The following is a 19887-nucleotide window of genomic DNA, read 5'->3' on the forward strand; positions in this document are numbered from 1 at the left end:
CTCCACCTGCACCTACGTAGGAGCTGCCAAACTGAAGGAGCTCAGTCGCAGGACCACCTTTATCAGAGTCACACAGCAGGCCAGCCACATGTTCACATAGTAGTAAATAGACGGAGGGACGGACAGACAGACATGATCTTTCTTGTGGCTGTTTAGAACTTCACATCCTAATGCCTGATTTCAATTGTGCTGATTTCATTTAAAATGTAAAAGTGTGAATCTGCAACAATATTTATGTAAATGCATCAGTTACTTTCCCTGTACACAGTAAACAGAAAGAGGAGAAACAGAGAGAAATACCAACCTGGACTCAGGGGTAGACGTAACATAGTAAACTTATATCCGTGACACTCCAATTAGTATGATATGTAACGCTTGGCATGGTATTCATTTGTGGGTGTCCATCTTCCATTTCGTCGGATATGTTACGAATTATAATTCGTACAATATGTTACGAATTTGCAAAACGTATGATATGTTATGAATTCTAATTTGTTGAGGCTAAGGTTATCGAGGTGTCTAGGTGGCTAACGCTAATGTTAGCTAGGTGGCTAATGTTAGCCAGGTTAGGGGTTAAGGTTAGGAGTTAGGTTAAGGTTAGGGTTAGGGGATGTAGTTGCAAAAAATTAGTTGCAAAAAATTGTTAAGTAGTTTCAAAGTTGCTAATTCGCTAAAATGATCAAATTGTCTGTGATGTTATTCAAACACACAGCCTTTGGGTTGCTTGATGTTCATGTTTTACACCTACCCATCCACCCTGTCCAACCACCCTACTTTTGTTTTTTGTCTTAAGTAACCTTCTGTCTTATGTAACCATACCAAATGTAACATATCATACTAAATTGAGTGTTTCAGAATTTGTATTTACATTTACTATGTTACGTGTAGTCTGAGACCAGGCTGGAAAAACAGAGTGCTAGAGTATGTTACGTGTAGTCTATGAGACCAGGCTGGGAAAAACTGAGTGCTAGAGTATGTTACGTGTAGTCTATGAGACCAGGCTGGAAAAAACAGAGCACTAGAGTATGTTACGTGTAGTCTATGAGACCATGATGGAAAAAACAGAGCACTAGAGTATGTTACGTGTAGTCTATGAGACCAGGCTGGAAAAACAGAGCACTAGAGTATGTTACGTGTAGTCTATGAGACCAGGCTGGAAAAACAGAGCACTAGAGTATGTTACGTGTAGTCTATGAGACCAGGCTGGAAAAAACAGAGTGCTAGATTATGTTACGTGTAGTCTATGAGAGCAGGCTGGAATAACAGAGCACTAGAGTAAGCAGGTGCTCTGTTGCTCCTCTTGAAAGATGGATGAAAGACAGTCGAGCCACTTGAAAGACAGGATTTCAGTTGACTCTGTTATTTATTATTCTGATAAATACAGAGACAATACATTTGTTCATGTTCTTTTGTGTTTCTTTAAAGAAATTTGTTCAAATCTAAATTAAATGTTTAAAAAAATTACAACTGAAATATTTTGTCCATAAACCTGCAAAAACTCTCCTAAGAAAGAGACCATAGATCATACAGAACATATTGGAGTATATCCTACAAATTAAACCGTAATACCACAGTTAGAAAAGCAACTTTGAAGTCTTCTATTCCTCTTGTTTCCTGTTTCCTGTTGTACATAAATGTATCTTACATATGAGGTACACAGAAAAGTTATTTCACAACCTTTTTTTGGGGTTGCGGACCAATGCATGAACATTTTTTAAATTACAGATTGTACAATAATAACAATGATCCTATTTTGTATAATATCTACAACAATGTTTATATTTTAGCACATACATATCTCAGGGGAAAACAGTCAATGGGCGGGTCTGTTTCTCTGCCAGTTCACCTGATTATTGGCAAGATGCAAACAACAGTCTAATAATCTCTATTCATTCTATTCTCTGTCTCCTCTCTCCCCCTCCTCTCTCTCCCTCCTCTCTCTCTCAATGAATTTGAAAATATCCAATTGCTTTCTTTGATGATAAACAGTTTTATGATAATCACACACACACACACACACACACACACACACACACACACACACACACACACACACACACACACACACACACACACACACACACACAATTCCTGAGTTCTGTAAACTACTTTATTTTGGCTATAAGACATTTTTTAAATAATATAATTTTAAATTGAAAGAAAAGAGAGAGACACCTGTGTGAATTCAGTCTAAAGTAAGTTGGGTACACATGAGTGGGTAGTGAGGCCAGGTAGTTACAGAATGTAGAGAAATGTCCACATGCATGTGCACAGGTTCATCCACTGCTGAACCAATGGCACTGGTCCACTGCTGAACCAATGGCACTGGTCCACTGCTGAACCAATGGCACTGGTCCACTGTTGAACCAATGGCACTGGTCCACTGCTGAACCAATGGCACTGGTCCACTGTTGAACCAATGGCACTGGTCCACTGTTGAACCAATGGCACTGGTCCACTGCTGAACCAATGGCACTGGTCCACTGCTGAACCAATGGCACTGGTCCACTGCTGAACCAATGGCACTGGTCCACTGCTGAACCAATGGCACTGGTCCACTGCTGAACCAATGGCACTGGTCCACTGCTGAACCAATGGCACTGGTCCACTGCTGAACCAATGGCACTGGTCCACTGTTGAACCAATGGCACTGGTCCACTGTTGAACCAATGGCACTGGTCCACTGCTGAACCAATGGCACTGGTCCACTGCTGAACCAATGGCACTGGTCCACTGCTGAACCAATGGCACTGGTCCACAATCACTGATGATCTTGACTCTAGCTTCTTCACTTGATAGTACCATGATTACTCTGATTTGCCTGAATTAAAAGTATGAAAATATACATTTTAATGATTCATGTCACGTGAAGATACAATGTATTCTCAGGTGACATATTGCAAGTTGAAGTCTGAGTTTTACATGGGATGTCATTCATACAAATAACTGATGAAAGTGAATCAGAGACATTTTAGAGGGTCATTGGGCTGTAATGATTTAACATGGAAAAACACAAACCTATAATTCAGGTGTTGCACATACAACACATACAACACAATTACAACTAAGTTAATTGGACAGGTTCACTATACCTGTAGTTCAATGTCAGTGGCTCTCCCTCCACCACCTAAAACATTGTATAACGTCCAGAAGAACCACTGTAAAACGTTGTATAACATCCAGAAGAACCACTGTAAAACGTTGTATAACATCCAGAAGAACCACTGTAAAATGTTGTATAACGTCCAGAAGAACCACTGTAAAACGTTGTATAACATCCAGAAGAACCACTGTAAAACGTTGTATAACGTCCAGAAGAACCACTGTAAAACGTTGTATAACGTCCAGAAGAACCACTGTAAAACGTTGTATAACATCCAGAAGAACCACTGTAAAACGTTGTATAACGTCCAGAAGAACCACTGTAAAACGTTGTATAACATCCAGAAGAACCACAGAAAGCCCCCGATAAAAGGTGAAGTAGAACTCACTGCAGGAGAAGCCATCAGGTAACTTACAACAGCATGAAGCCATCAGGTAACTTACAACAGCATGAAACTATCAGGTAACTTACTACAATATGAAGCTATCAGGTAACTTGCATGAAGCTATCAGGTAACTTACAACAGTAAATCGAAAACAAGGGAATGTAGACATTAAATCACAAAGTATGCGTCCCAAACGGCACCCTCTTCGCTTTATAGTGCACTACATCTGACCAGAGCCCAAAGTTAGTGCACTATATAGGAAAAAGGGTGCCATTTGGGACACAGCCTGTCTATCAAAGATACTACCAACCCTGTCCTGTAGACATTGGTTGATGTTCAAATCAATATCATTACTCTTTGAATTCACTTTCTGGAATATGGCCTATAACAAAATCAGACGCACCCACATTTCTGTAAACCAAAATGATTGCATCATACAGTGTCTACGGAAAGTGTTCAGACCCCTTGACTTTTTCCAAATTTTCAATCAATCTACACACAACACGCCATAATGACAAAACAAAACTGTTTTTTTGTTTTTTTTTGCTAATTTATAAAAATAAAAACAGAAATATCACATTTACATAAGTATTCAGACCCTTTACTCAGTACTTTTTTGAAGCACCTTTGGCAGCGATTACCGCATCAAGTCTTCTTGGGTATGACGCTACAAGCTTGGCACACCTGTATTTGTGGAGTTTCTCCCATTCTTCTCTGCAGATCGTCTCAAGCTCTGTCAGGTTGGATGGTGTGCGTTGCTGCACAGCTATTTACAGGTCTCTCCAGAGATGTTCGATCGGGTTCAAGTCCAGGCTCTGGCTGGGCCACTCAAGGACATTCAGAGACTTGTCCCGAAGCCACTCCTGCATTGTCTATGCTGTGTGCTTAGGGTTGTTGTCCTGTTGGAAGGTGAACCTTCGCCCCAGTCTAAGGTCCTGAGCACTCTGGAGCAGGGTTTCATCAAAGATCTCCCTGTACTTTGCTCCGTTCATCTTTCCCTCGATCCTGACTTGCCTCCCAGTCCCTGCTGCTGAAAAACATCCCCACAGCATGATGCTGCCACCACCATGCTTCCCCGTAGGGATGGTACCAAGTTTCCTCCAGACGTGACATTTGGCATTCAGGCCAACAAGTTTAATCTTGGTTTCATCATGTTTCTCATGGTCAGAGTCCTTTAGGTGCCTTTTGGCAAACTCCAAGCGGGCTGTCATGTGCCTTTTACTGAGGAGTGGCTTACGTCTGGCCAGTCTACCATAAAGGCCTGATTGGTGGAGTGCTGCAGAGATGGATGTCCTTCTGGAAGGTTCTTCCATCTCCACAGAGGAACTCTGGAGCTCTGTCAGGGTGACCATCGGGTTTTTTATTTATTTCACCTTTATTTAACCAGGTAGGCTAGTTGAGAACAAGTTCTCATTTACAACTGCTTCCTGGCCAAGAATAAAGCAAAGCAGTTCGACACATACAACAGCACAGAGTTACACATAGAATAAACAAACATACAGTCAATAATACAGTAGAAAAAATCTATATACAGTGTGTGCAAATGAGGTAAGATAAGGGAGGTAAGGCAATAAATAGGCCATGGTGGCGAAGTAATTACAATATACCAGTTAAACACTGGAATGATTGATGTGCAGAAGATGAATGTGCAAGTAGAGATACTGGGGTGCAATGGAGCAAGATAAATAAATAAATACAGTATGGGGATGAGGTAGTTGGATGGACTATATTACTGATGGGCTATGTACAGGTGAAGTGATCTGTGAGCTGCTCTGACAGCTGGTGCTTAAAGCTAATGAGGGAGATATGAGTCTCCAGCTTCAGTGATTTTTGCAGTTCATTCCAGTCATTGGCAGCAGAAAACTGGAACGAAAGGCGGCCAAAGGAGGAATTTGCTTTGGGGGTGACTAGTGAGATATACCTGCTGGGGCGCGTGCTATGGGTGGGTGCTGCTATTGTGACCAGTGAGCTGAGATAAGGCGGGGCTTTACCTAGCAGAGACTTGTAGATGACCTGGAGCCAGTGGGTTTGGCGACGAGTATGAAGCGAGGGCCAGCCAACGAGAGCGTACAGGTCGCATTGGTGGGTAGTATATGGGGCTTTAGTGACAAAATGGATGGCACTGTGATAGAATGCATCCAATTTGTTGAGTAGAGTGTTGGAGGCTATTTTGTAAATGACATCGCCGAAGTCGAGGATCGGTAGGATGGTCAGTTTTACGAGGGTATGTTTGGCAGCATGAGGGAAGGATGCTTTGTTGCGAAATAGGAAGCCGATTCTAGATTTAATTTTGGATTGGAGATGCCAAATGTGAGTCTGGAAGGAGAGTTTACAGTCTAACCAGACACCTAGGTATGTGTAGTTGTCCACATATTGTCCACAAGTCAGAACCGTCCAGAGTAGTGATGCTGGACGGGCGGGCTGTCACGCCCTGACCTTAGAGATCCTTTTTATGTCTCTATTTTGGTTTGGTCAGGGCGTGAGTTGGGGTGGGCATTCTATGTTTTGTTCTATGTTGTCCTTTTCTATGTGTTTGGCCTGGTATGGTTCCCAATCAGAGGCAGCTGTCATTCGTTGTCTCTGATTGAGAAACATACTTAGGTAGCCTGTTCCCACCTGTGTTGGTGGGTAGTTGTTTTCTGTTGTGTGTCTGCACCAGCCAGAACTGTTTCGGTCGTTCTCTTTGTTATTTTTGTTATTTCAGTGTTCATTAAATAAATATGGACACGTACCACGCTGCACCTTGGTCCTCTCCTTCCAACAGCCGTTACACGGGCAGGTGCGGGCAGCAATCGGTTGAAGAGCATGCATTTAGTTTTACTTGCATTTAAGAGCCGTTGGAGGCAACGGAAGGAGAGTTGTATGGCATCGAAGCTCGTCTGGAGGTTAGTTAACACAGTGTCCAAAGAAGGGCCAGAAGTTTACAGAATGGTGTCGTCTGCGTAGAGGTGGATTAGAGACTCACCAGCAGCAAGAGCGACATCATTGATGTATACAGAGAAGAGAGTTGGTCCGAGGAATGAACCCTGTGGTACCCCCATAGAGACTGCCAGAGGTCCAGACAACAGGCCCTCCGATTTGACACACTGAACTCTATCAGAGAAGTAGTTGGTGAACCAGGCGAGGCAGTCATTTGAGAAACCAAGGCTGTTAAGTCTGCCGATAAGAATATGGTGATTGACAGAGTCGAAAGCCTTGGCCAGGTTGATGAATACGACTGCACGGTAATGTCTCTTATCGATGGCAGTTATGATATTGTTTAGGACCTTGAGCGTGGCTGAGGTGCACCCATGACCAGCTCTGAAACCAGATTGCATAGTGGAGAAGGTACGGTGAGATTCGAAATGGACAGTAATCTGTTTGTTAACTTGGCTTTCGAAGACCTTAGAAAGGCAGGGTAGGATAGATATAGGTCTGTAGCAGTTTGGGTCTAGAGTGTCTCCCCCTTTGAAGAGGGGGATGATTGCGGCAACTTTCCAATCTTTGGGAATCTCAGACAATAGGAAAGAGAGGTTGAACAGGCTAGTAATAGGGGTTGCAACAATTTCAGGAAAGATAATTTTAGAAAGAGAGGGTCCAGATTGTCTAGCCCGGCTGATTTGTAGGGGTCCAGATTTTACAGCTCTTTCAGAACATCAGCTATCTGGATTTGGGTGAAGGAGAAATGGGGGAGGCTTGGGCGAGTTGCTGTTGGGGGTACCGGGCAGTTGACTGGGGTAGGGGTAGGCAGGTGGAAAGCATGGCCAGCCGTAGAAAAATGCTTATTGAAATTCTCAATTATAGTGGATTTATCGGTGTTGACAGTGTTTCCTAGCCTCAGTGCAGGGGGCAGCTGGGAGGAGGTGCTCTTATTCTCCATGGACTTTACAGTGTCCCAGAACTTTTGGGAGTTTGTGCTACAGGATGCAAATTTCTGTTTGAAAAAGCTAGCCTTAGCTTTCCTAACTGACTGTGTATATTGGTTCCTAACTTTCCTGAAAAGTTGCATATCACGGGGGCTATTCGATGCTAATGCAGTACGCCACAGGATGTTTTTGTGCTGGTCAAGGGCAGTCAGGTCTGGAGTGAACCAAGGGCTATATCTGTTCCTGGTTCTAATTTTTTTGAATGGAACATGCTTATTTAAGATGGTGAGGAAGGCACTTTTAAAGAATAACCAAGCATCCTCTACTGACGGGATGAGGTCAATATCCTTCCAGGATACCCGGGCCAGGTCGATTAGGAAGTCCTGCTCGCTGAAGTGTTTTAGGGAGCGTTTGACAGTGATGAGAGGTGGTCGTTTGACCGCAGACCCATTACGAATGCAGGCAATGAGGCAGTGATCGCTGAGATCTTGGTTGAAAACAGCAGAGGTGTATTTGGAGGGCAGGTTGGTTAGGATGATATCTATGAGGGTGCCCGTGTTTACGGATTTGGGGTTGTACCTGGTAGGTTCATTGATAATTTGTGTGACATTGAGGGCATCAAGCTTAGATTGTAGGATGGCCAGGGTGTTAAGCATGTCCCAGTTTAGGTCACCTAGCAGCACGAGCTCTGAAGATAGATGGGGGGCAATCAATTCACATATGGTGTCCAGGGCACAGCTGGGGGCAGAGGGTGGTCTATAGCAGGCGGCAACAGTGAGAGAGTTGTTTCTGGAAAGGTGGATTTTTAAAAGGCTCTTGGTCACCTCCCTGAACAAGGCCCTTATCCCCCGATTTCTCAGTTTGGCCGGGCAGCCAGCTCTAGGAAGAGTCTCAAGGATGATGCACCTGAGATCAATTTCGAGTCTCATAGCAAAGGGTTTGAATACTTACGTAAATAAGGTATTTCTGTTTTTTAGGGGTTAAAAATGTCTAAGAACCTGTTTCCACTTTGTCATTAAGTGGTATTGTGTGTAGATTGATGAAGATTTAAAAGAAAAATCATTGTCAGAATAAGGCTGTAACGTAACAAAATGTATGAAAAGTCAAGGGTTCTGAATACTTCAGGAATGCACTGTATACAGTATATGAGTAATCCTTTACTGCACACATTGTGGTTTTTCATTGAAACAAATATTAAAACCTATTTTTGGGGGGTTAGATTTAGGCGTTCTGTGCCATAAGGGTACTTACTACAACACCATGGAAAAGCAGATAGTGAAAGCTTTTCCCTAAACTAGTATTTCACTGCCTCTCAAACCTGATTCTGAGGTCCATTCTTCCTCGCCGTAACTGTCCTCACAATCAGAGGGTATGATCTTAACTGCGCAGTTAGGCTGCTTTGGCCCATAGAATGTCCCTGGGTCCATTGTCTGGGAATCTACATGTCTGTCATTCAGCATTGTATTGCCCTTTAAAGTAGCCTAACTGCACAACGTTGCCCTGAGGCAACAAAAATAAAACTACATTTCATCACATTAAACAACGTCCTCATATATATGGGGGGTGGGGGTTCTGATGACTGAGGGTAACGATGAGCAGTAGAGGGTTGTATTCTAACTAGGCAGGTACTATCAATTGATATAACTCACACATGCATAATTCACTTTATAGGTCAATATAGAGGAGAAATCTCATGGTTTAGTCAATTCAAGCCTTTCCAGGTCAACCATCTGCTCGCTACAGTATTCACTCACTGTGTTCTGGAGAGAGACTGGCCTCCCAGGCAGTGGGCCACTAACTGTGTTCTGGAGAGAGACTGGCCTCCCAGGCAGTGGGCCACTAACTGTGTTCTGGAGAGAGACTGGCCTCCCAGGCAGTGGGCCACTAACTGTGTTCTGGAGAGAGACTGGCCTCCCAGGCAGTGGGCCACTAACTGTGTTCTGGAGAGAGACTGGCCTCCCAGATAGTGGCCCACTCACTGTGTTCTGGAGAGAGACTGGCCTCCCAGACAGTGGGCCACTCACTGTGTTCTGGAGAGAGACTGGCCTCCCAGACAGTGGGCCACTAACTGTGTTCTGGAGAGAGACTGGCCTCCCAGACAGTGGGCTACTCACTGTGTTCTGGAGAGAGACTGGCCTCCTAGACAGTGGGCCACTCACTGTGTTCTGGAGAGAGACTGGCCTCCCAGACAGTGGCCCACTCACTGTGTTCTGGAGAGAGACTGGCCTCCCAGACAGTGGGCCACTCACTGTGTTCTGGAGAGAGACTGGCCTCCCAGGCAGTGGGCCACTAACTATGTTCTGGAGAGAGACTGGCCTCCCAGACAGTGGGCCACTCACTGTGTTCTGGAGAGAGACTGGCCTCCCAGACAGTGGGCCACTAACTGTGTTCTGGAGAGAGACTGGCCTCCCAGACAGTGGGCTACTCACTGTGTTCTGGAGAGAGACTGGCCTCCCAGACAGTGGGCCACTCACTGTGTTCTGGAGAGAGACTGGCCTCCCAGACAGTGGCCCACTCACTGTGTTCTGGAGAGAGACTGGCCTCCCAGACAGTGGGCCACTCACTGTGTTCTGGAGAGAGACTGGCCTCCCAGGCAGTGGGCCACTAACTATGTTCTGGAGAGAGACTGGCCTCTAAGACAGTGGGCCAAACACAGAGACAACAAGGTTCCTTCCATAGAAATAGAATCATAAAACATGTATATACAAGGTAAACGAATCCTTTCCATTAAATGTGGATAGATGGATTAAACCAAACAGCACTAACAACGTTACAAACATATACAAGTATGTTCCCTACCTCCCGTACAACACTCCAGCTCCTTCAACGACTAACATTTGACCTTCCCTCGATGGAGAGTTTGACCTGCTGAGTTATAAAAGAGGGTTTTGGCAGAGTCAAAGGGGGTTCCTCGTCCGCCCTCTCTGTCTGATCTCTCTCTGGAGCAGACCACCTCCTCTTACGACCCCAGGGTTTTTCTTTGTCTGCCTCACTCACTTCTGTCTTGAGGGGCGAAGGGGGCATGTGGCTATTCTGTTCTCTCTCTCTCATCTCTCCATTGTTTCTTCCTATCACCTCTACATTTTCTCTGTCTCTCATCTCTCCATTCCCTGAGACAGCCTGGGGGTCCGAGGTGCTCCTGGGTTCAACTCCAGCTCCGTAGACCTCTGGTCCAGATCCAGATCCGGGTCTCAGTCCAGATCCTGTCACCTGGTCCACAGAGCGGGGGACGCCCCTGTCCTCCTTATTCAACCTGTCTGTTTTGGCCACCTGTACCAGGAAGACACTGTTGCTGCCTGCAGCATTCAAACTGTTCCTAAAGTCCTTGTCCATACTCTGACTGTCTCTCTGACTGTCTCTCTGACCGTCTCTCTGACTGTTGCTCTGACCGTCTCTCTGACCGTCTCTCTGAACGTCTCTCTGAACGTCTCTCTGACTGTTGCTCTGACTGTTGCTCTGACTGTCTCTCTGACTGTCTCTCTGACCGTCTCTCTGACTGTCTCTCTGACTGTCTCTCTGACCGTCTCTCTGACCGTCTCTCTGACCGTCTCTCTGACCGTCTCTCTGACTGTCTCTCTGACCGTCTCTCTGACTGTCTCTCTGACTGTCTCTCTGACCATCTCTCTGACCGTCTCTCTGACCGTCTCTCTGACTGTCTCTCTGACTGTCTCTCTGACTGTTGCTCTGACTATTTATTTGACTGTTGATTTGATCAATACTCTGACCATTACTCTGGCTATTCCCCTGACTGTTCCCTTGCCGGTTAGACTCCTGTGTGATGTCCCCAGTGTTGTGGCTGTGCCTCAGCTTGACCTCGTGACCCTGGCTGCTGTGGTTCCTCCCAGACACAGAGCCGTCGCCACCCCTCAGGCTCCTGAGGGTCAGGGAGACACACACGTCCCCAACACACAGCTTGGCACAGCTCAGCTCCAACAGCTGAGTGGTCCGGTCAGGGCAGCAGGACGACCAGCCCTGGCCGAACACAAAGAACGGGTACTCCAACAGCACCTCCACGCACACCTGCAGAGGAATACAACACATAAAGGATACACAATAAACTGTTATTGGCATAAACATAGACATTAGGATGGGGTTATGGTAGCCTGGTCTCAGATCTGTTTGTGCTCTTTTCAACACCATTGCGGTGTGAGAATGAGTGACAAGGCGTTGGCAGGGAAGTACAAACAGACTGGCACTGAGTCTAGGGGAATGGAGACAACAACAAGCTTCACTAGCTTACCTGTGCTTTGTGTTCCCCGACAGCGAACTGTATGATGACAGCGCTGGGTGTCTGGCCTGTGTCGATGCGTTCCACAGTGCTGGAGTCAATCTTCAGCTCACTGCTGATCTCAGCACTCTGGATAAAGTCCTCCGTCTTCAGGTCTTCCACTCGCTTCAGCTCCCCATCCGCCAGCTGGATGATGGAGCCACGCATGAAGAATGGAGGGAGCGTGGTTGGAGAGGAGGAGGGAGAGGGGGTGGCCTGGACAGGGGCTGGAGCTAGGGCTGGAGAGGAGGAGAGGGAAGAGGAGAAAGAGGGGGAGGCCTGGACAGGGGCGGGAGCTAGGGCTGGAGAGGAGGAGAGGGAAGAGGAGAGAGAGGGGGAGGCCTGGACAGGGGCTGGAGCTAGGGCTGGAGAGGAGGAGAGGGAAGAGGAGAGAGAGGGGGAGGCCTGGACAGGGGTGGGAGCTAGGGCTAGGGCAGGGGAGGGGGACGCCACCACAGTAGCAGTTGTGTTAGATGGGATTTGGATGTGTTGGATGGGTAGTACTTGGGCCTGGAGTACAGCAGGGGACAGGTGGTGGCTGTCCGACCCCAGCACCTCACACTTGGACAGGGACGCGGTGAGGTAGGTGTGGCGGGGGAACGATGTGGTCGCTGGAGCCAGCTGAGAGGCGGTGGTACTGGCCGTCCTGGCGGTCACCGAGCAGGCGGCCTCGAGGTCCGTAGTGGTGGTAACGTCACCGACTCCGTTAATGGGTATCAGGAGAGACTGGAGGGACTGGCCGTCCGGGATGACCAGGTGCTGCGGCAGGGTGGCGTAGCTGACGCCATGCTGGTTACCTGCCCTGGCGATGTAGCCGATGATTGGTGCCTGGGTGGTGGAGTACAGGCTGTGTACATGCTGGTCAGAGTGGTGGGTGGTCTGGATAACCGTGTGAGGGGCAGAAGAGACCTTCAGAGCCTCAGAGGAGTTGAGGGAGGTGAAAGAGGAGGTTCTGGAGACAGGTTTCCCTAGACAGATGCCTCCTCCCTCACTGTGTATTAGTGATGGGTGGACATGGACCTTGTCCTGCTCAGCACCACTGGTAGGGTGAGGGTGTGGGTGGGGGTGGGCGTTTGCTACCAGCACCAAGGAGGTTTGTAGTCCTGTTGAATCCTGGGTAGTGTAGTCTGCGGGAATGAGGATGTGTCGAGCTTCATATCCATGGTGAACCTGCTGATTGTTCTGGTTAGAGTAGGAGGTTCCTTTGACGCCAGCACAGCTCTGTTTACCGAAACTCCTCTCCAGCTCTCCATTTAGCTGCACCACCTTCAAATCAAATCAATCTTTATTTGTCATATCCACAGGATACAGTGTAGTCTACACTGTACAATGACATGCTTACTCACAAGCTCTCCTCGCAAACAGTTCAACATCTAAAAATGTCTTCAATAAAAAAAACGATATACATACCTTGGTGTGTCCGCCCTCAGCTTTGTTGACCCCTAACCCATCCGCATACTGGACCAGCACCTGGGAGGGGGTGAGGGTGAGGGTGTGGGGGAGGAGGCCCAGCCCAGGGTGGGTGTGGAGCTGGAGAGGCTGGAGGTGGCCCTGGGTAGGGGAGGTGACGGTCAGAGGGCTGCTGCTGTCCAGCTGGATGTACTGGTGGGTACTGGGGAAGTGGGTGGAGGTCGGCAGGGAGACGGTAGTCCCTCCAACGGACACAGCCAGGTCAGACGGCAGTCCTATCTGGAGCTGGTTCTGCTGGTCACCAGCCTTAACATAACATAGTACATCATTAATCGCCCCAAAGGGGATATTTGTTCGCCCCAAGCAATACATTAAAAAACACAAATAAATATATAATAATAATACTAATTAATTACACAATAAATACCAGTGTTGGGGAAGCTACTCTGAAAGTATAGTTTATCAAGCTAACAATTACTTCACTTAATGATGCATTATCATATTGAAATCTGAAATGTCATAGTCTACAAATTTCAAAAACAGATCACAATTTAGTCTATTAAACACAAAAACAATGTTTTAAGTGAGAATTGGGCAGGTCTGACACAAACAAATAAATAAGGAAATTGTCTACCCATAATTTAGTTAAACTCCCAGCAAAATACTGCAAAATGTCATTAACTTACTAGTTGAACTCCATGTAGTTCACTACTCCCCAACACTGATATACGGTGCCTTCGGAAAGTATTCAGACCCCTTGACTTTTTCCACAATGGATTAAATAAAATTAAAATCTGAACACAATACCCCATAATGACAAAGCAAAAACAGGTTTTAATACAGTTTTGTAAATGTATAAAAATACATGTAAAAATACCTTATTTACAGAAGTATTCAGACCCTTTGCCATGAGACTCAAAATTGAGCTCAGGTGCATCCTGTTTCCATTGATTATCCTTGAGATGTTTCTACAACTTGATTGGAGTCCACCTGTGGTAAATTCAATTGATTGGACATGATTCGGAAAAGCGTACACCTGTCTATATAAGGTCCCACAGCTGACAGTGCATTTCAGAGCAAAAACCAAGCCATGAGATTGAAGGAATTGTCCGTAGAGCTCTGAGACAGGATTGTGTCGAGGCACAAATCAGGGGAAGGGTACCAAAACATGTCTGCAGCATTGAAGGTCCCCAAGGACACAGTTGCCTCCATCATTCTTAAATGGAAGAAGTTTGGAACCACCAAGACTCTTCCTAGAGCTGGCCGACCTGCCAAACTGAGCAATCAAGGGAGAAGGGCCTAGGTCAGGGAGGTGACCAAGATCCAGATGGTCACTCTGACAGAGCGCCAGAGTTCCTCTGTGGAGATGGGAGAACCTTCCAGAAGGACATCCATTTCTGCAGCACTCCATCAATCAGGCCTTTATGGTAGACTGGCCAGACGGAAGCCACTCCTCAATAAAAGGCACATGACAGCCCGCTTGGAGTTTGCCAAAAGGCACCTAAAGGACTCTCAGACCAGGAGAAACAAGATTCTCTGGTCTGATGAAACCAAGATTGAACTGTTTGACCTGAATGCCAAATGTCACGTCTGACGGAGACCTGGCACCATCCCTACAGTGAAGCATGATGGTGGCAGCATCATGCTGTGGGGATGTTTTTCAGTGGCTGGGACTGGGAGACTAGTCAGGATCGAGGGAAAGATGAATGGAGCAAAATACAGAGAGATCTTTGATGAAAACCTGCTCCAGATAGCTGAGGACCTTAGACTGGGGCAAAGGTTCACCTTCCAACAGGACAACGACCCTAAGCACACAGCATAGACAATGCAGGAGTGGCTTCGGGACAAGTCTCTGAATGTCCTTGAGTGGCCCAGCCAGAGCCCGGACTTGAACCCAATCGAACATCTCTGGAGAGACCTGTAAATAGCTGTGCAGCAACGCACCCCATCCAACCTGACAGAGTTTGAGAGGCTCTGCAGAGAAGAATGGGAGAAACTCCCAAAATACAGGTGTAGCAAGCTTGTAGCGTCATACCCAGGAAGACTTGAGGTTGTAATCGCTGCCAAAGGTGCTTCGACAAAGTACTGAGTAAAGGGTCTGAATACTTGTGTTAATTTGATTTTTCAGTTTTTTATTTTGAATACATTTGCTAAAATCAAAAATAAAACAGTTTTTGCTTTGTCATTACGGGGTATTGTGTGTAGATTGATGAGGGGGGAAAAAAATAAGAATAATTAGAATAAGGCTATAACGTAACAAAATGTGGAAAAAGTCAAGGGGTCTGAATACTTTCTGAATGCATACACAATAGACACACACCTTGGTGGCCTGGGAGATGAGGGCGGCGGTGTAGCAGTGGCCGTCCAGATGGTGGCGCTGTTGCCCTGTGGAGGTGGCTACACTGGTGGCAGTGGACTGGATGATCTGAGAGGAGATGTAGCCAGTGTACGGCCCCGAGCTAATGAACTGGAGGTTAGGGGCCAGCTGGGCGTACTGGATTGTCCCGCCCTGTTGGCTGAGCCCCACCCCAGTGGGGTAGACAGTGGAGAGAGAGGACAGGGGGATCGTAGACAGAGAGGTAGCAGAAGAGGAGGGGGACGAAGAGGAGGACGAGGAGACATGAAACCTGGGGCTGGGAGTTTCTGTGGATCTGCAGCGTTCGCTGGCTACATTGGCCAGCCAAGCCAGGTTCTCTGTGTGTAGGGTAGTGTCTGCTGAGGCTGCAGCTGCTGCTGGTACCACCATAGGCCTCTGCTCCAGAGCCAGGATCTCAGCTGCTGCTGTTACCACCACAGGCCTCTGCTCCAGGGCTAGGATCTCACGCTTCTTTGGAGGTAGACAGCCATGGCTCCTCTCCTGGTTGGATTTCATGGTTGGTTTTCACTCTGTGTTTCTCTCTCTCGTTGTCCCTATTTCTGTTTCTCTCTCAACTTCAATTCAATTTAAGGGCTTTATTGGCATGGGAAACATCTCTCTCTCTCAGTGTTGTCGTGGGCTCTAACAGGTCTCCTTCAGGTCTCCTTCAGGTCTCCTTCAGGTCTCCTTCAGGTCTCCTTCAGGTCTCCTTCAGGTCTCCTTCAGGTCTTCACTGTGTGACTGTGTGTCCTGGACTCAGTAGTCTAGAGAGGGCAGAGTGACACCCGCCAGGGGACAGAGAGGACGGCTCCATGGACTTCATGAGGAATCATCTCTGACTAACCACCAGCCTCCACAACGTCCGCCAGCTGTAAATCTGGAGACAGAGGAAGACACACAATTGTTATGTTCTAGCATGTAGAAACAACAGAGAAGAATAATGGCTGTACATTTCCAACATGCTTACAATCATCACATTCCATATTTTAATATGCGCCCCTGCAGGCATGAGATGCAGGTGAGTAGAGAGTGAGAAAGAGGGGTGGACATGTAACGGGCTTGGCTTGAGGCCCTGGACATCATGGCATGAGTTTAGGCTATTTCTAGCATCAGAACTTTACTTAAATACAGAATATTTTCGGGAACAAAAAATAACATTATTAACCGATTCTCAAGATTTGAAAATAACAGTTCTGTTCCGGAACACTAGAGATCACTTTAGTTGCTGGTTCTATTTCTGTTACTTGAGTTGTTGTTGATTTTTCACCGTTTTTGGTTCTGTTTCCTGAACCGGTACCAACCCCTGCTTTAATGACTGTGAGTGGAAAAAGGTAGGTGTGAAAAGCAAGCCAGACACCAGATCCAATGACATCTTGGTTGTTGTTGATCTGTGTGTATTTATATCCATTTTTTTTACCTCTTTTTCTCCCCAATATCATGGTTTCCAATTGGTAGTTACAGTCTTGTCTCATCGCTGCAACTCCTGTACGGACTCGGGAGAGGCGACGGTCGAGAGCCATGCGTCCTCTGAAACACGACCCAACCAAGCCGCACTGCTTCTTGACACAATGCCCATCCAACCCGGAAGCCAGCCGCACCAATGTGTCGGAGGAAACACCGTACACCTGGTGACCATGTCAGCGTGCACTGCGCCGGGCCCGCCACAGGAGTCGCTAGTGCACGATGGGACAAGGACATCCCTGCCGGCCAAACCCTCCCCTAACCCGGACGACGCTGGGCCAATTGTGCACCACCCCATGGGTCTCCAAGTCGCAGCCGGCCTGGACTCGAACCCAGAATCTCTAGTGGCACAGCTAACGATGCAGTACCTTAGACCACTGCGCCACTCGGGAGGCCTGTGTGTGTGTATTTATGTGCGTGCGTGCGTGTGCGTGTGTGTCCATCCATTTCACCCAAGTCACTCCCCATTGAAATGATCATTTGACAATCACATCATGATGTTCTATGAAGTCACGTTGTATTGTGTATATTACCCCCTGCCTCACGTCATCACATCTACATCATCTACACATTCAACAATAGACCTCAGTGAACCTCCATGTGTGCCTGATAAAGCCTGCTAGATGAACCATTCTATATCTATAACAGAACAGCCTGATAAAGCCTGCTAGATGTACCATTCTATATCTATAACAGAACAGCCTGATAAAGCCTGCTAGATGTACCATTCTATATCTATAACAGAACAGCCTGATAAAGCCTGCTAGATGAACCATTCTATATCTATAACAGAACAGCCTGATAAAGCCTGCTAGATGTACCATTCTATATCTATAACAGAACAGCCTGATAAAGCCTGCTAGATGAACCATTCTATATCTATAACAGAACAGCCTGATAAAGCCTGCTAGATGTACCATTCTATATCTATAACAGAACAGCCTGATAAAGCCTGCTAGATGTACCATTATATATCTATAACAGAACAGCCTGATAAAGCCTGCTAGATGAACCATTCTATATCTATAACAGAACAGCCTGATAAAGCCTGCTAGATGTACCATTCTATATCTATAACAGAACAGCCTGATAAAGCCTGCTAGATGAACCATTCTATATCTATAACAGAACAGCCTGATAAAGCCTGCTAGATGAACCATTCTATATCTATAACAGAACAGCCTGATAAAGCCTGCTAGATGTACCATTCTATATCTATAACAGAACAGCCTGATAAAGCCTGCTAGATGTACCATTCTATATCTATAACAGAACAGCCTGATAAAGCCTGCTAGATGTACCATTCTATATCTATAACAGAACAGCCTGATAAAGCCTGCTAGATGAACCATTCTATATCTATAAGAGAATAGCCTGATAAAGCCTGCTAGATGAACCATTCTATATCTATAACAGAACAGCCTGATAAAGCCTGCTAGATGAACCATTCTATATCTATAACAGAACAGCCTGATAAAGCCTGCTAGATGAACCATTCTATATCTATAACAGAACAGCCTGATAAAGCCTGCTAGATGAACCATTCTATATCTATAACAGAACAGCCTGATAAAGCCTGCTAGATGTACCATTCTATATCTATAACAGAACAGCCTGATAAAGCCTGCTAGATGAACCATTCTATATCTATAACAGAACAGCCTGATAAAGCCTGCTAGATGAACCATTCTATATCTATAACAGAACAGCCTGATAAAGCCTGCTAGATGTACCATTCTATATCTATAACAGAACAGCCTGATAAAGCCTGCTAGATGTACCATTCTATATCTATAACAGAACAGCCTGATAAAGCCTGCTAGATGTACCATTCTATATCTATAACAGAACAGCCTGATAAAGCCTGCTAGATGAACCATTCTATATCTATAAGAGAATAGCCTGATAAAGCCTGCTAGATGAACCATTCTATATCTATAACAGAACAGCCTGATAAAGCCTGCTAGATGAACCATTCTATATCTATAACAGAACAGCCTGATAAAGCCTGTTAGATGTACCAGAGGTAACAAATGAGAGGTGCAGCTGAGAGGCAAGAGAGGAGAGAGGCAGGAAGACAGAAAGCATGATGGCAGGCAGGGAGGGAGAAGGAGATAAACAGAGAGGCAACGCATGATGGCAGGCAGGGAGGGAGAGATGCAGCGAATAACATGGAGTGACAGAGAAAGAGGGAGGGGAAAAAAGAGAGAGAGAAACAAAGCGAGAGGGAGGGAGGGAGAGAGGAAAAACAGAAAGTGGCAGAGGATGGGAGAAAGAGAGAGAAAGAGGGAGAAAGAGAGAGGGGAGGGAGGGAGAGAGAGAGCTGCTTTTCCTGACCCACATTAAGCGGTGCCTGTAGCATCAGAGCACCATATAGCCTCCACTTCACGCAGACATTGTCGACACAGAGACACACACACGCTACAACACTGCTACAGCATAACTCCATCACCATGACAATCCCATGATAACACCACGACAACCCGAGCCTTGACAATGAACACTGCGGTAACACAAAAACAATCTATGAGGCATGGTTACAGGACAGTCACAACACGGAGACACCATGTCCCACTTTCCACTGGTGTAAAAATATAGTCATCTCCAACACGCTCACAGCACACCGGGAGACACATGGCAACACAGTGTCGGACAACACACACACACACACACACACACACACACACACACACACACACACACACACACACACACACACACACACACACACACACACACACACACACACACACACACACACACACACACACACACACACACACACACACACACACACACACACACACACACACACACACACACACACACACACACACACACACACACACACACACACACACACACACACACACACACACACACACACACACACACACACACACACACACACACACACACACACACACACACACACACACACACACACACACACACACACACACACACACACACACACACACACACACACACACACACACACACACACACACACACACACACACACACACACACACACACACACACACACACACACACACA

At 46.4% G+C, this 19887-nt stretch overlaps 1 protein-coding gene across 2 annotated transcripts in view; it reads right to left on the reverse strand.

Annotated features, from left to right (window-relative positions):
* Positions 1 to 2969: 2969 nt before the first annotated feature.
* atxn1b (ataxin 1b) overlaps positions 2970 to 19887 on the reverse strand; it is a 28559-nt gene continuing 11641 nt past the window's right edge. For both annotated transcript variants that reach the window (XM_071395836.1, XM_071395835.1), the window contains 4 exons: positions 15331 to 16243; positions 13011 to 13316; positions 11574 to 12866; positions 2970 to 11353 (listed from right to left, as the gene is read on the reverse strand). In XM_071395836.1, the coding sequence (XP_071251937.1) occupies positions 10157 to 11353; positions 11574 to 12866; positions 13011 to 13316; positions 15331 to 15882 (3348 nt within the window). In that variant the 5' untranslated portion in view covers positions 15883 to 16243 and the 3' untranslated portion in view covers positions 2970 to 10156. The remainder of the gene's footprint in view (positions 11354 to 11573; positions 12867 to 13010; positions 13317 to 15330; positions 16244 to 19887) is intronic.

Source organism: Salvelinus alpinus, chromosome 4 (genome assembly GCF_045679555.1).
Source record: "Salvelinus alpinus chromosome 4, SLU_Salpinus.1, whole genome shotgun sequence".
NCBI lineage: Eukaryota > Metazoa > Chordata > Actinopteri > Salmoniformes > Salmonidae > Salvelinus > Salvelinus alpinus.